The sequence below is a fragment of the Mirounga leonina genome, unplaced genomic scaffold (assembly GCF_011800145.1).
Source record: "Mirounga leonina isolate KUSES-001 unplaced genomic scaffold, KU_Mleo_1.0 Mir_115, whole genome shotgun sequence".
Classification (NCBI taxonomy): domain Eukaryota; kingdom Metazoa; phylum Chordata; class Mammalia; order Carnivora; family Phocidae; genus Mirounga; species Mirounga leonina.
In genome coordinates this window covers 9,319,322-9,334,617 of record NW_023270268.1, presented here as the reverse complement: position 1 = coordinate 9,334,617, position 15,296 = coordinate 9,319,322, and the positions used below count along the sequence as shown (strand labels likewise).

The window sequence follows — 15,296 nt, the reverse complement described above, 5'->3', positions numbered from 1 at the left end:
AGAGTAAAGCAGGGGGATCTGAGCCAGACTGGGTTAATGGCAATGAAGCAGAGCCCCGATTCAGTAACTAAAGACTTATGATACAAACCTTGGGTAGCCATTGCCCACACAGGATTTTCAAAACCGTTGTATGGTGTGCTTCAGATACCCTAAAAGAGTTAATCAAGTCATTAGGATTTAAAATTAAGTTTGTTTTCAGTACTTTTCAGTCACTAGGATGGCCTGCTAAACATCATGGACGATATCCATGAAAAGCCCCAAATCCCCTTTTATCATGTGAGACTGAAACCCAGACTCTGGAGTCTCCTCCGTAACACTCAACCACAGCGCCACCACTGCTGAACCTCAAAGTAAAAATTCCTCATTAACAAGCACCTCTTTTTAAGTAGAAATACAAATTACAGTTATTCAGGAGGTCAGAAAGCATAATTACTGTAGGTAAAGAAAATTTATAGTGAAAGCCAAAGTGGAGGAAAAAAACTATTCAAAATCAACTCCTCCTTGAGTTCCCAAAAGGCCTCTCTCCCTTTTTAACTTCTTTCACTGAAAAATTCTGGACAGTGGAATTGGACATGGGGGAAAAAAAAAAAAACCCACACCAGATTTTCATTAAATGGTTTTTCTTTCCTGATACAATGCCATCTAAAATGCCTTCACTTAATCTTTTACTAAGAAGTAAAATTACTTTTCAACTGCAAGTCTGCAACACTTGTAGTAAAAAATTTTACTTTTTAGTAAAATTTTTCTAGCTCAAATTTATAGCAATGATGTATTATAAATATAAGTATTACTGACTAATGCTGTTTTGATTATAAAAAGCTTAATCACTCATATGTATAATTACACATATATTTATATATATAAATCTTAGCACCTATGCTTGCATTTTGGCTTTATTGTGTAATAGTCAGAATACTGAATCACATGGGAAACTACCTGCAAATGAGAATTGTTTAAAGGCTCATGGCCACTAGACATTCCTAATAACAAAATTTCCTTTATCACAAAGTATTCCCCTAAACAAGTTTATCTTGCACTACAAATTACATATTGGCTTACCAATATGTAAAGATAGGGACTAAAATATTTAAGTGTGAAGTGTGAATTCTATCAATGTAAAAAGGAGTCTAAAGTTGGAAACTACACTCTCAAGTCCTATTTGCTCGAATGTAAAGAAAGCATGTATTAATTATTCCTGAAATTGCTCTTCCAGTACTAGATTTTTATAACCACAAAGATCACTTGACACGTAAAGATGACAAGAGTGGTGGATACAATTGTTTTAGTGTCCACAGTACAAACTGACAATTTTTGTACACAGCAAAATGAAGGACAGAAAATAATAAAGGTGGTTCCTCTCAATAAGAATCTTTTAAGATACCAAGCAGGATTATGTGTTTAATGTTTTGACTGGGAGTGGGGCATAGAAACCTGAATTTTTAATGAACATTCTAGGATGCACAAATGATCTGCAGACCACACTTTGAGAAATACCCAAGTTCTCTATTCACCGATGCTGCATTTTAGCTTTTATTTTTCCAACTCTCTGGAAACTGAGTTCCCCACTCCAGCTCCCAGTATACTTCCGGGAAAGGCGACCTAAAACATGTCCTACATTAGGCTCCTCCTTTGGCCAATGAATGCCACAGGGTTCAGAAACCAACTAGTCAGTATAATATACATAAATACTATTTGTTAATCAACTTTATGTTATTGGTAAGGCTTCTGGTCAATAGTAGGCTATTAGTAGTTAAGTTTTTGACAAGTCAAAAGTTATATGCAGATTTTCCACTGTGCGGAGGGGTTGGTGCCCCTAACCCTTGCACTGTTCAAGGTTCAAGTGTACATGGCTTCAAGGCAAAAACATTTATAGTATTGTTTCCTTGTTGCTGATGCAAAAGCAAAACATTTTGCCATGTTACTGTGTAAAATCTGTTTATATGGGCTGATCTGTAATTTGATCATAATCTATAATGATTTTATGGAAAAAAGCAAGCTCCTGGGGCGCCTGGGTGGCTCAGTTGGTTAAGCGACTGCCTTCGGCTCAGGTCATGATCCTGGAGTCCCTGGATCGAGTCCCGCATCGGGCTCCCTGCTCGGCGGGGAGCCTGCTTCTCCCTCTGGCCCTCCCCCATCTCATGCTCTCTATCTCATTCTCTCTCTCAAATAAATAAAATCTTTAAAAAAAAAAAAAAAAAGCAAGCTCCTATTCCAAACTTACATCAGTTTGTATGTTGGGGACTTGTAAATACTATTATTTTTATAGCACTTTAAATTTTTTATGCAGCATACAAAAGAATTATTTTTGCTCTTCACTACAATCCTATGTGTGAGGGAGGGCAAGTGTCAATCCAGCAGGCTGAGAAATAAAAAGTAGGAAGGAAAATGGGGATTTACATAAGCAACAGAATAACCAACTCACTCCTACATTACTCTGCAGACAAATCCAAATTTTCCAAAAATATGAGAACTCTTCACTTTAGAAATTTCTTTAGAAATTGAATATACTGTCCAAAGAGAACTAGGCCAGAATCTTGCCCAAAAGGAAAGCTTTCCTCATCCTTCCTGTGGACAGAACTTTCGGCCCAAGGGCTGGCTCCCCCACACACACACCCTGCCAATTATTAGGGGCCCAATTCTGGAGGTCCCAATTAACCAAGACTTACCAAACACATCAGAAAAATCTTCAATATCAAAGGAAAAAGTTCAAGAAAAACCAACAGAAAAACTGACTCCAGAGTAACACAGAATTTTAAAAAAGGGTAAGGGTGGGGAAGGAAACAGAATGTTTCAATTTATTACCCTCAAAAAGATTGGAGATAATAAAAAGCTCACTAGATAACCAAAGGTGAGAATAAAAAACCTCTTAGAGTATAAAGGAGAAAGATGCTCAATATACAAAAGAGAAGAGAGAAGAAACAAGATGATCAATCTAGAGGATCAAAGCTCCAACTAATGGCCATTTCAGAATTAGGAGAAACAAAAATGGGGAAAAGCCCATTAAGTACCAACTCAAGATAAAGGGAGGGCATAATGCTAACGAATTATGAAGTACTAAATGTTCCCAATGCAAGTGATCACTAACTACAGACTGCATTAGAATGCTTTGTGTCTTGCCAGCTTTATCACCACCAAGTGGTGCTTTAACAAAGAAAGAGGACTGCCAGGATAGCCAATTTATCCAGTTTAGTGAGGTAATGGATACATGCATCCTTCCTTTTATTTTTTTATTTTTGTTAAACATGTATTCTTTCAGTTATCTCAAAATTTATCAATTTTTGATTTAAAAATCTAAGTGTTTAACATACGGAATAGAAAAAAATATATACCGTTTATATATTAATAATTTCTACCTAGATGAAAAATTCATCCTGATCCACACCTTATTCAAAGTATTACTAATAAGCAATTTTTGCTTCAGCTTTTCTAATAGGATTACTTAAGCATTCTAGGCTTTTCTTTTTTCTTATTAGGAAAAATTTCAAATAGGCAGAGAAGTAGACACAACTGTATAATGAACACCCACATCACCTATACTTAATGACTTAATATTATGCAGTATTTGTGCCCTCCCACAGAATAATTTTAAAGTAAGTTACATACATTAGTTCATTACGTGGCTATAAAAAGGATATTTTTTTGCATACCAGAACACTTTTATAAAAGTGTTATATACTAGCTGTGACTCAATTTCACAAGGAGTGAATTGGAGCGTCTACTTCACCTTGTATACCTTAAGTGGCCTTCTGTCAAAGTCTATTTGAGAATTCTTGACATGATACAGGTTTCACACTAAAGTTTACTTCTCCAGTTCCCATTAGGACAAATTATCTTAATTACCTTAGATTTCACAAAATGTCAGTATTACTAACTAGGAGTAACTCTGCTATGTAAAAATAAAGCAGATCTATTATAAAGCCACAGTTTTATACTGGCAGTTCATGCAAACAATTCACTTTCCAATAACCCGTACTGGAAGAACCAAAGCCAATCACTTATTCTGTTTTCAAGTAAGAAAGCACAACTCTTATTTCAGGAGCATGATAAACTTACGAAAAATCCTCAGGGATTAAAAACCGTTCTAAGTAATATTTGCTTTGTAAATCTAAAAGCACAAACATAATGCATTTTTTTTTGTGGCTGTTGAATTTTTTTTTTATTTTTATTATGTTAATCACCATACATCATTAGTTTTTGATGTAGTGTTCCATGATTCATTGTTTGTGCATAACACCCAGTGCTCCATGCAGAACGTGCCCTCTTTAATACCCATCACCAGGCTAACCCATCCTCCCACCCCCTTCCCCTCTAGAACCCTCAGTTTGTTTTGCAGAGTCCATCGTCTCTCATGATTCGTCTCCCCCTCTGATGTCCCCTTCATTCTTCCCCTATCTTTTTTTTTTTTAACATATATTGCATTATTTGTTTCAGAGGTACAGATCTGTGATTCAACAGTCTTGCACAATTCACAGCGCTCACCATAGCACACACCCTCCCCAGTGTCCATCACCCAGTCACCCCATCCCTCCCACCCCACCCCCCACTCCAGCACCCTCAGTTTGTTTCCTGAGAAACATAATGCATTTTTATTAACCATCCCTACTAATACCTTGCCAGTTAAAAAATTTACAGTCTCCTCAAATCTTCCTGTTTGGGCACTTTTCATTCATCAGTAACACTTTTAAATCACAACTCACTCTAGTTTCCTTCTTACTTTTACTCCTCAGCTATGTCTTTGTGTATTCTGAGAGGAATCTCCCTTTACCAGCCGATAAAAAACAAATACCTAATGACACTTTTGCTCCTCCAAAACGCCTAACATTAATGCCCTTTGTATTATCTTTAAATACACAGGTGAAAAAATCGCTACTAGAATATGAACTGTGACTAAGAAAAATTAGGACATTTCCCAAATGATCTCTCTCTCTCCCTCCTTCATTTTATTGTCTTCCCTATTCTCTACCCTACCTATAAAGTAAAACATATATATGCTTAGTATAAAATGATATTTTTCCTTATTGTTCCCATCATAATGATACACAGTTAATGACGTTTTGGTATATTCAGTATTTTATTAAATTTACTATCGGTATTCTTTTAATATAAACATACAAAAACCAATTCCTTGTATTGTAGACCCTAACAAAATATTTTCATCTATACTGTATCATAGGTCTGTACTGTAATTTAACCAAATCTCCCTTTCTTGAATATTTAGTCCTCCCCCATTTAGTTTGCTATTCAAACAATGCTGAACAAAAATGTTTGCATATAAACGATTCTCTTAGTTTCTTCCACTTACCTTCCAGGAGGACTGCTCCAACTACTGGGTTAAAAGGGTAACAATTTATAAGGCCTTTGTTACACAGCTCCATAATACTGAGGGAACATAAGCAGACAATTTTCCACAGAAGGCCCCATACGAGTGGCCGCCTACCAAGCAAGGTGTGAGGAGCATCAACTGTTACCTCAGGACAACCTGTAGTAGCCATGTCCATCCATCTAATGTACACACCACCTGCAAGTTTTTCTAAATTCTGAAATTACATGCTTAATTTCTTTTGTTTGTTTGCCACATGTAGCCTTTTCGGCTTGCCAGATCCTTTTTTTTTTTTTTTTAAAGATTTTATTTATTTATTTGAGACCGAGAGACACAGTGAGAGAGGGAACACAAGCAGGGGGAGTGGGAGAGGGAGAAGCAGGCTTCCCGCGGAGCAGGGAGCCCGATGCGGGGCTCGATCCCAGGACCCTGGGATCATGACCCGAGCTGAAGGCAGAAGCTTAACGACTGAGCCACCTAGGCGCCCCTGTCCTTTTATATTTTTATAAAATACATGTATATGTTACATATAAGAAGCTCCTTGAATAATCATTGGTATAGCATATTTAGGCCTCCTGTGTATATCCGAAAATACGATTTTACTATTTAAAATAATCGACTATGGTAATATTCTTTACACTCTGATATATCCTTAGTCTCACCAATGAGTAGCTTCACACAGAATCTTTGGTCAGTAACGTAATCCTAAAACAGTCTGGATCCTTCAGAAAAAAAGATAATGTTTTAAAACACACTTTCACTTTATCCACTTTGAACAAACCACTACAAAAAGCAGATAGTTTTTCTTTAGCCTATATTAATCTAAGCAACCAAAAAGACAGATATTTTAAAACACAGCTATCTCAAAGTACATAGGAAACAGCCTTTATCTACACAGGCACATTTTTATAATTTCCAAATACAATTTTATGCCAGCTAAGTTAAAAAAATGTTTAATGTCGTTGATATTGTTGATGCAGTTAAAGTACAAAGATTACATGCCAGCTTAATACCTGGGTGCAAAGAGAATCAGAAATGAAGGGTATTAAAGATGCCTTCAACTCTCCAGCATTTTTTTAAAGTCAAATATATAGAGCAAAAATACATACATCTCTTAATCTGGGTCACCCATGAGTACATGACTGTTACATTATTCTCTATATCTTGCATAGCAAAAATAACTGATTAAAAATAAAACAAGGAAATGAACATTTCAGGTAAACTCCAAATATGATTTCAAAATATGAGAAAATCTTTGTACTTTACTATTTTCAAACAATTAAAATGGAACTATCCATAAAAGACACAAGTATTTCATGTACATTTTTGTCAAACCAACTAACCCTAACAAACTCAAGTCTCAAAGATGAAGATAAAATAAATACTCTGTCTCCTTAAAGAGGCAGCAGTCACAAAAGCTAACCAGGCTACAAGTCTATTTTAGAAGGCTAAAGACTATAAGCTATGTGGGATGTGGGAGGGTCTGTTTCCATTATATCCTGAAACTGAAAATCCTGTTTCTCTTTCGAGTTCACAAAACGATGATTAGCTAAATACTTTTTAACTTGAGGACTTTCTATAACACTCTAGAGACACTTTCACACCCATTTTAAGTTACAGTGTGACAAGGCTGCACAGAAAGCAGTTCACAGTTAAACTAGATTTTTAATAAAACGGACCATTATGTACAAACTACTTTTTTTTTTTTTAAAGATTTTATTTTTTTGACAGAGAGAGAAACAGCGAGAGAGGGAACACAAGCAGGGGGAGTGGGAGAGGGAGAAGCAGGCTCCCCGCAGAGCAGGGAGCCCGATGCGGGACTCGACCCCAGGACCCCAGGATCATGACCTGAGCTGAAGGCAGTCGCTTAACCAACTGAGCCACCCAGACGCCCGTACAAACTACTTTCTTATATACAAATAGGTTAGAAAAATATAATCACAAAAAGATCTCATTCATGAAAGCAACAATAAAAACAAAGTACATACAAGATTAAATGGAGTTATGTTTTTTGACTGGAAAACTTTTATATTAATAAGATATTGTTGGCTTTCTCTAATTTAGTTTATAAATTTAATGTAGTCCCCCAAATTCTCAGATTTCTTTAGCACTGAAAATGGTTCTTAAGTTCATTTGGAATAGAAGTATAAAGATAATTAAAAAAAAAAAACTGAAATAACTATGAGAAGGGACCAATTCTATCAGATACTAAAATACATTATAAATCAACAGCCACAGCAATTAAAGAATTGCATAATTGGGATATGAATGGGTAAGAGACTACTGTAATCACACAACACCAAGATATAATATGGCAATTTAATAAATCAAAGAGGTGATACTTCAAGTAGCAGGAGACAGGTGGATTATGTGATTAACAGTATCAGGAAACGGGCTTGTCTTCGAAAAAAACATTTCTTTTATCCTTTTTTCATCTATTTTCATTTCACTATGTTAAAATTAAACCTACATTTATCAAATACTTACATGTAAGAAATCAAACAAAACAATGAGATAAAACAAGATATATATAAGCAAGGGTGGTATATATAGAAATACATGATGGTAAGAAGCCAAACAGAAGTATGGCTTGAAACTCTGGACTATTTGTGTGTGTACATAAAATTTTTAAATTCCAGGCAACAACAACAACAAAAACCCACCACATACAAAATAATTTAAAAAATGACACGCTGGACACAAGACAGGTAAAATAAGATTAAAGGCTAATATCCACAGTACACAAAGAACTAAGGACAAATCAGTAAGAAAAAAACATCAGGGAAAGGGCAGGAACCATCATTTCAAAGGAAAAATAGAAAGCAAGCAATAAATATACACAAAAGAATAGAAACTCATTTATTTTGCTTATCAGACCAGTAAAGATAACCAGCAATTTGTTCTCTATGGTTAAGAGTCTGTTTCTTGGTTTGCCTTTTTTTTCTTGCTCATTTGTTTTGTTTTTTAAATTCCACACGAGTGAGATCATATGGTATTTGTCTTTCTCTAACTTATTTCGCTTAGCATTATGCTCTCTAGCTCTCTCCATGCTGTTGCAAATTGCAAGATTTCATTCTTTTTTATGGCTGAATAATATTCCATTACATATAAACTACATCTTCTTTATCCATTCATCTATCAATGGACACTTGGACTGCTTCCATAGTTTGGCTATGCTGCTATAAACATAGGGGTGCATAATATTTTCTCAAATTAGTGTATTTGTATTCTTTGGGTAAATACCCAGTACTGGAATTACTGCATCATATGGTAGTTCTATTTTTAATTTTTCGAGGAAACTCCATACTATTTTCCACAATGGCTGCACCAGTTTGCCTTCCCACCAACAGTGCAAGAGGGTTCCATTTTCTCCACATCCTTGCCAACACTTGTTTCTTGTATACATGGATTTTTTTTTTAATAATACAGTACTGTAATAAAAGTATTTTCTCTTACGATTTTCTTCACATTTTCTTTTCTCTAGCTTACTTTATGGTAAGAATACAGTATATAATACAACACACAAAAAATGTCTTAATCCTCTGTTTATGTTATTAGTAAGGCTTTTTTTTTTTTTTTCCTATCAACAGTAGGCTATAGCAAGTTAAGTTTTGGAGGAGTCAAAGTTATACAGAGACTTTGGACTGTATGGGTCTGGTGCCCCTAATCTCATTATTCAAGAGTTAACTGTAGTTAAACTGGCAGAAACTTTCTGGAGGGTAAGTTGGCACTACCCATTAAATGTAAGTGTAAATACCCTCTCACTTTAAAATTCCATTTTTAAAACAGAAATGTATTATGCAGGAATATTCACAGAAGTACCCCAAGAGGTCTGCACAGTGAAGCAGTCATAGAAATTGCTGGAAATTACCCAAATGCTCATCAACAAGGGAATGAATAAAAAATAATTTATTAAATAGAATATATTTTCATCCATTGAACAAATACGTAACACCTTTCATATTACTGGCACTGCAGTAACAGTGAATAACAGAGTCAGAGTCAAGCTCATACATCTAGTAAAGCTTGCATTCTATGATTAGAAAGTTAATAAAAACAAAACAATTTAAAGAGAACTGCTGTGAAGGAAATAAGGTGAGAACAGAGTAACTGGCTGAGGAGGAAGGCTACTCTCGGTAAGAGTGACGGATGATGGAGGGACATCTGAGCAGAGGAGGAGAAGCCAGTCACCTGAAGACGGGACAGAACACTTCATGCAGAGAAAAAGTGCAAAGGAAGGTTATGAGCTGTTTGGTAAAGGTACTAAAAGGTCACCAGTGTAACAAGATGTCAGGGAACTATGAAAAGAGGAAAGGACCAGGTCAATAAGGATGTAGAATAAAATCCAAAGTGCACTAGGAAGCCACTGAGATGCATGTACTGTGATTTAGGCCTTTTAAAATTCACTCTAGTGTCTGTATGGATAAAAAAGAGGGTGAGGGGCCAAAAGAAAAGCAGGGACACCAATCAGGAAGCTACTATTAATTGTAAATCACCCAAGTGAGAAGGGGTAGTGGATAACTACGTAGCCATTAAAAATAATGAATAGTTTTAGGGAAAAAAATTTTCAACACATATCTGATATGCAAAACATTTGCATATTTTAAGATTTTTGCATACATTCCCAGAATTAAATTTATGTAATACAATAGTATTAGAAATGATATATGTCCAAGAAAATACATCATTTAGCCCCATATGTGTTAGCCAGTGATACTGAACATTAAGGAAACGTTTCTAAGTATGAAAGCTAAGTGGCCTATTTTAAGACTCTCTGCAAAAGAAATGTGGAACCTTCTCAGCCAACCATTAGTACCTCAAGGCAAAAAAAAAAAAGACATATTCTTTGGAAAAATAATGTTTTCTAAAAGCAAGGAAATCAAACGCTGCATTTTTTTGATATTTAGACAAATAACATTTTAATTATATAATTTTCCTATTTTTAGTAGTTTAATAGAAATTTTCATTCAGTTCTTGTTCTATTAAAATGGCACTATTCTAAGAATCAACTGCATCACAAAGTAATGCCAGATTTGGCTGACTTATTTTAAATATATTTTACAGCATAATTTTAGGATGTTGCCTTGTAATATCAGGTAAACATCTAATTTTTCCCTTGACATACTTAACAATGTATCATAATTAAATGCTTAGTAACTTGAGTTCTGAGTCTAATGATACCCCATTGAATGTTTCCAGAAACCTCATAAAGTAGACACATTCCCCAAATTATCAGATTAAAAGCCTGACTAGGAGCAGTTAATATTAAGAGTATAGCTAATAAACTGATCAGTTAAAATTCAAATCCAAATCCAGGTCTTATGTTTAAGCTCAGAGTCATGAAATTTTAATCAAATCATATATCCCACCCCCATCTGAAAGCTAAGAACAATTCGTATTTAACAATGCTGCAAATCAATGCAAGAGAAAGGTTAGCAAAAAGAACTACATTCTTTGAACAGTGACTATAGGGAAAAAACAAAACAAAACAATCTAAGATGCGACTCACTACATACTTCATACTTTGACTCCTGCCTAGCTAGATGGCACTACTGCTGACAAGAAAATGCAAAATTTTCAAACACAAGCTTATTACTCCAAGGAGATGTAAGAGTTTACTTCAAGAAAGTCTCCAGATGTTAATCTCTAGGTTCAGGCTATAGGCAGAATTAACAGCAAGGGACTCAATGACTTCTAGAAGTAATTAATGCATTACTTTATACCCCTTAGCAATAACCTTCCTCTTTTTCACTTGTAAGAGTTTCCCACCATACAGCCCAGAGACCTTAAAAAAAAAAAAAAAAAAAAAGTTCAATGTGTGAACACGGTGAGGGCTGGGGCTATTATCTTTAGTTTTCTCATTGTATCCAAAGTGCTTAGCACATACCAAGCTTTTAAAGATTTGATGGACTGAATGTGCCAATAAGAAAGATGTTCAAAAAAACTAGACAGCAAGACAAATGAAATAATACAAAGGCTGAGATAACCAAAAAACAATTATATATAACCTAGGAGACTTCTTAAATGCCTTTAGGAACATGAAGGATTCATTTATAAAGAACATATATCTGAAACAGAGGTCAGCAAACTTTTTCCGTAAAGGGCCAGACAGTAATTATTTTAGGCTTTGTAGGCCATAAAACGGGACTACACCAAAATAAAAAGCTTTGCACAGCAAAGGAAACCACCAACAAAATGAAAAGGCAGCCTACCAAATGGGAGAAAATATTTGCAAATGATATATCCAATAAAGATTAGTATCCAAAATATATAAAGAACTTACACAACTCAACACCAAAAAAACCCAAACATCTAATTAAAAACTGGACAGAGGACCTGAATAAACATTTTTCCAAAGAAGACCTATAGACAGCCAACAGACGCATGAAAAGATGCTCAACATCATTAATCATCAGGGAAATGCAAATCAAAACCAGTATGTGATATCAGCTCACACAAACCAGAATGGCTAGTATCAAAAAGACAAGAAATAGTGTTGGCAAGGATGTGGTGAAAAGGGAACCCCTGTGCACTGTTGGTGGCAGTGGAAATTGGTGCAACCACTGTGGAAAACAATACGGAGGTTTCTCAAAAAATTAACAGTAGAAATACCATATGATCCAGTAACTCCACAACTAGGTATGTATCCAAAGAAAACGAAAACACTAATTGGAAAAGATATATGCACCCCATGTTTACTGCAGCATTATTTACAATAGCCAAGATACGGAAGCAACCTAAATGTCCATCCATAGATGAATGGATAAAGATACACACACACACACACACACACAACGGGATACTACTCAGCCATTAAAAAAAAAAAAGGAATCGGTGCCATTCATAACAACATGGATGGACCTCTTAGAGGGAATTACGCTGAGTGAACTAAGTCAGACAAAGAAAGACAAATACCATATGATTTCACCTGTATGTGGAATCTAAAAAACAAATGAACAAAAAAGCAGAAAGACTCATAAATACAGAGAACTAGTGGTTGCCAGAGGGAAGGAGTGAGGGATGGGTGAAACAGGTGAAGGGAATTAAGAGGTACAAATTCTCAGTTTTATACATATACACATATATATTTCCCAGTTATGAAATAAATACATCACAGGGATGAAAAGTACAGCATTGGAAACATAGACAATGTAATACAATAATATTGTAATAGCGTTGTATGGTGACAAATGGGGACTATGCTTATCCTGATGAACAGTGAGTAATGTACAGAACTGTCAAATCGTTATGTTGTACACATGAAACTAATACAACATTGTATGTCAACTATACTTCCAACAATAAAAATGTTTTTTTAAAAAAGATCTTTGTTGCAACTACTCAACTCTATCACAGTGTGAAAGCGGCCACAGACAGTATGTACACAAACAAGCATGGCTGTATTCCAGTAAAACTTTACTCATGGAAATCACACATTTGCAATTTCATGTACTTTGACGTGTCATGAGATCTGATCCTTCTTTTGACTTTTTAATCAGCCATTAAAAAATATAAGAACTATTCTTAGTCCTCAGGCCATACAAAAACAGGTGGAGGACAGTAGTTGCCCATCCCCTCACCTATTTATTACATACTTTCACGGAGAACAAACCAAAGGCAACTGAGTTTACATTTTTAATTAAGTACATTAGACCTAAATGTGAAGACCCAGTAAGAGAAAGCGTTTTTTAAGTAAGTTAACAGGTTGCTGAGAGGTCACACACTGCTTTTGCCTGTACCTCCAGAAACAGTTTATGTGAAAAACAAAACTGGAACAAATGACATATGAAAGCCACATCAAGACCATTTATTTGGGAAAAACACTTCCGGCCATTAACACCAGGTATGGACTAAACTAGAATTAGGCCTCAATATATGTATGCCTTTTAAAGTCTTTTTTTTAAAGATCTCCGTGTTTGCTTGAAGGACCCTTTAAACTGGCTACCAGATCCTTCCAATGAATCTAACCTAGAAATTTAAACAGAGGACTCCGCTCCATCCCCATGGTTCTTTAACCCAGTAGGGCTGGGATAGGACCCTGGCATTGCATTTTTTAATTTGTTTAAAGTGTCATACATGTTGCTGACACTGCTACCCCCAGCAAAGGGCTACAGCTGTAGATGAACCATATCCAACTCTATGTATGTAATGGTCAGCAACTCAAGTTAAATAATAAAACAAATGGGACTCCACAGAGTAACCACAGGGTCAGCTCTTTAAGAAACACCTTTCATTAAGACAACACAGATTCTTACTGTAACCTTCTTTTTTAAAAGATTTTATTTATTTGAGAGAGACAGTGAGCACAAGAGGGGGTGTGGCCCTGACCTGAAATCAAGAATCAGATGCTTAACTGACTGAGCCACCCAGGTGCCCCGATTCTTCTTAATCTTTAGCAACCTTCTGTATCTCACCACGCCTATGAAGTTTATGTTACTTTCCCAAACAGAAGGACATTTTTGCTGCCTTTGACAGCCTCACCGTAGTAACAGGTTTCATAATCATGAGGCTCTCTTATATTTAGGAAGAGTAACAGAATATTACAGAAAGTAGAGTGAGCTAGGAAGTTTTATTTTCAAAATGTGACTACTTTCATTATCTCAATACAAAAAAACCTTCAAGGAATAGCTCTAAATCTCTATTTTAAGCCCAAAAATACACCAGTAAATGAGTCATAACCTGGAGGTATATATGAATGCCTCAATGGTATATTATGTTGTTTTCTCGATTTGCCAATTTGTGATGTTAATCAAGATTTTCTGTTCCACAAGTTTCCCCACAATTCCTTCATTTACTGAAAAGTTCAAGGATATAGCAATACCAATGGCATAAATACAACGTATGTGTAGATTTCATTTATTCAACAACTGTTTATGCAAATGCTACATGTGAGAAGGTATAACATTTCTGGGTAGACGGTGGCGATTAAAGCAGACATGGTCCTTGCATCCTTGAAAGAGCGATATGTGTATAACTAAGTAATAAGTAGGAGAAGGGAGTGGAATGACACAAGGACAAGTGGAAGGTCCTACTTATAGTGGCCAAAGGCTTCTTGAAGGTAACCTTCAAAAGCCGAGACCCGAAGAAGGACGCAAAAGAGACAGCATGTAAGGAGCAGAGCAGGAACATTCCAGAAACAGAAGTAACATGTGCAGAAGCCCAGAGTAATAAAGCCCTGATCACGTTTAAGAACGAAACCTCGAGACCAGTGTTTAATTATAGTGAGAAAGTGAGTGCAATGAGATGAGGCTGAAAATAGCCAGATCCTGTAGAGTTCTCTAGCCTTTGGTAAAGAATGCTTTTTTTTCCCTAAGTGCTACTGAAAGTCCATGAAAGGTTATACTCTGAATAACAAAATCCCACTGAGTTTTTAAAGATTTTATTTATTTACTTATTTGAGAGTGAGAGAGAGAGAGAGCACGCTTGCGCATGTGCAGGGACAAGAGGGGGGATGGGGAAATAATCTCAAGCAGACTCCCTGCTGAGCATGAAGATAAAGGCAGGGCTCAGTCCCAGGACCCTGAGATCATGACCTGAGCTGAAACCAAGAGTCTGGATACTTAACTGACTGAGCCACCCAGGCACCCATTGAGTTTTTAAAAGCTGATTTTGTTATAATGGGAAAAACTGAAAAGGGGACAAGAAATAAAGGGAAACCTGTAAAGAAATTATAGCAAATAGTCCAGGTGATGGTGGTGGCTTAAGCTAGGGTAGTATAACTAAGCACTAAAAATAGCTACACTGGAGAAATACTTTGGAAATAGAAACAACAGACGGGTTGTAATAAATGAGAGAACTTAAAGTAGGGTAAGAGGAATTAAAGAAGAATCTTAGGTATCTGGGTTGAGCAATTAGGTTGTTATACTGAGTTTAGTGCAACAAAGGAAAAAAAAATGGGGAGTATTTCCAGAACTGCACTGTCCAATACGGGTAGCTACTTGTCACATGTGGTTATTTACATTTAATTTTATTAAAA

At 35.8% G+C, this 15,296-nt stretch overlaps 1 protein-coding gene across 3 annotated transcripts in view; it reads right to left on the bottom strand.

Moving 5' to 3' along the window:
- CTNNB1 (catenin beta 1) overlaps window positions 1-15,296 on the bottom strand; it is a 42,325-nt gene that overhangs the window by 14,980 nt on the left and 12,049 nt on the right. For all 3 annotated transcript variants that reach the window (XM_034992659.1, XM_034992646.1, XM_034992654.1), the window contains exon 2: window positions 89-149. In XM_034992659.1, coding sequence (XP_034848550.1) covers window positions 89-101 — 13 coding nt within the window. In that variant the 5' untranslated portion in view covers window positions 102-149. The remainder of the gene's footprint in view (window positions 1-88; window positions 150-15,296) is intronic.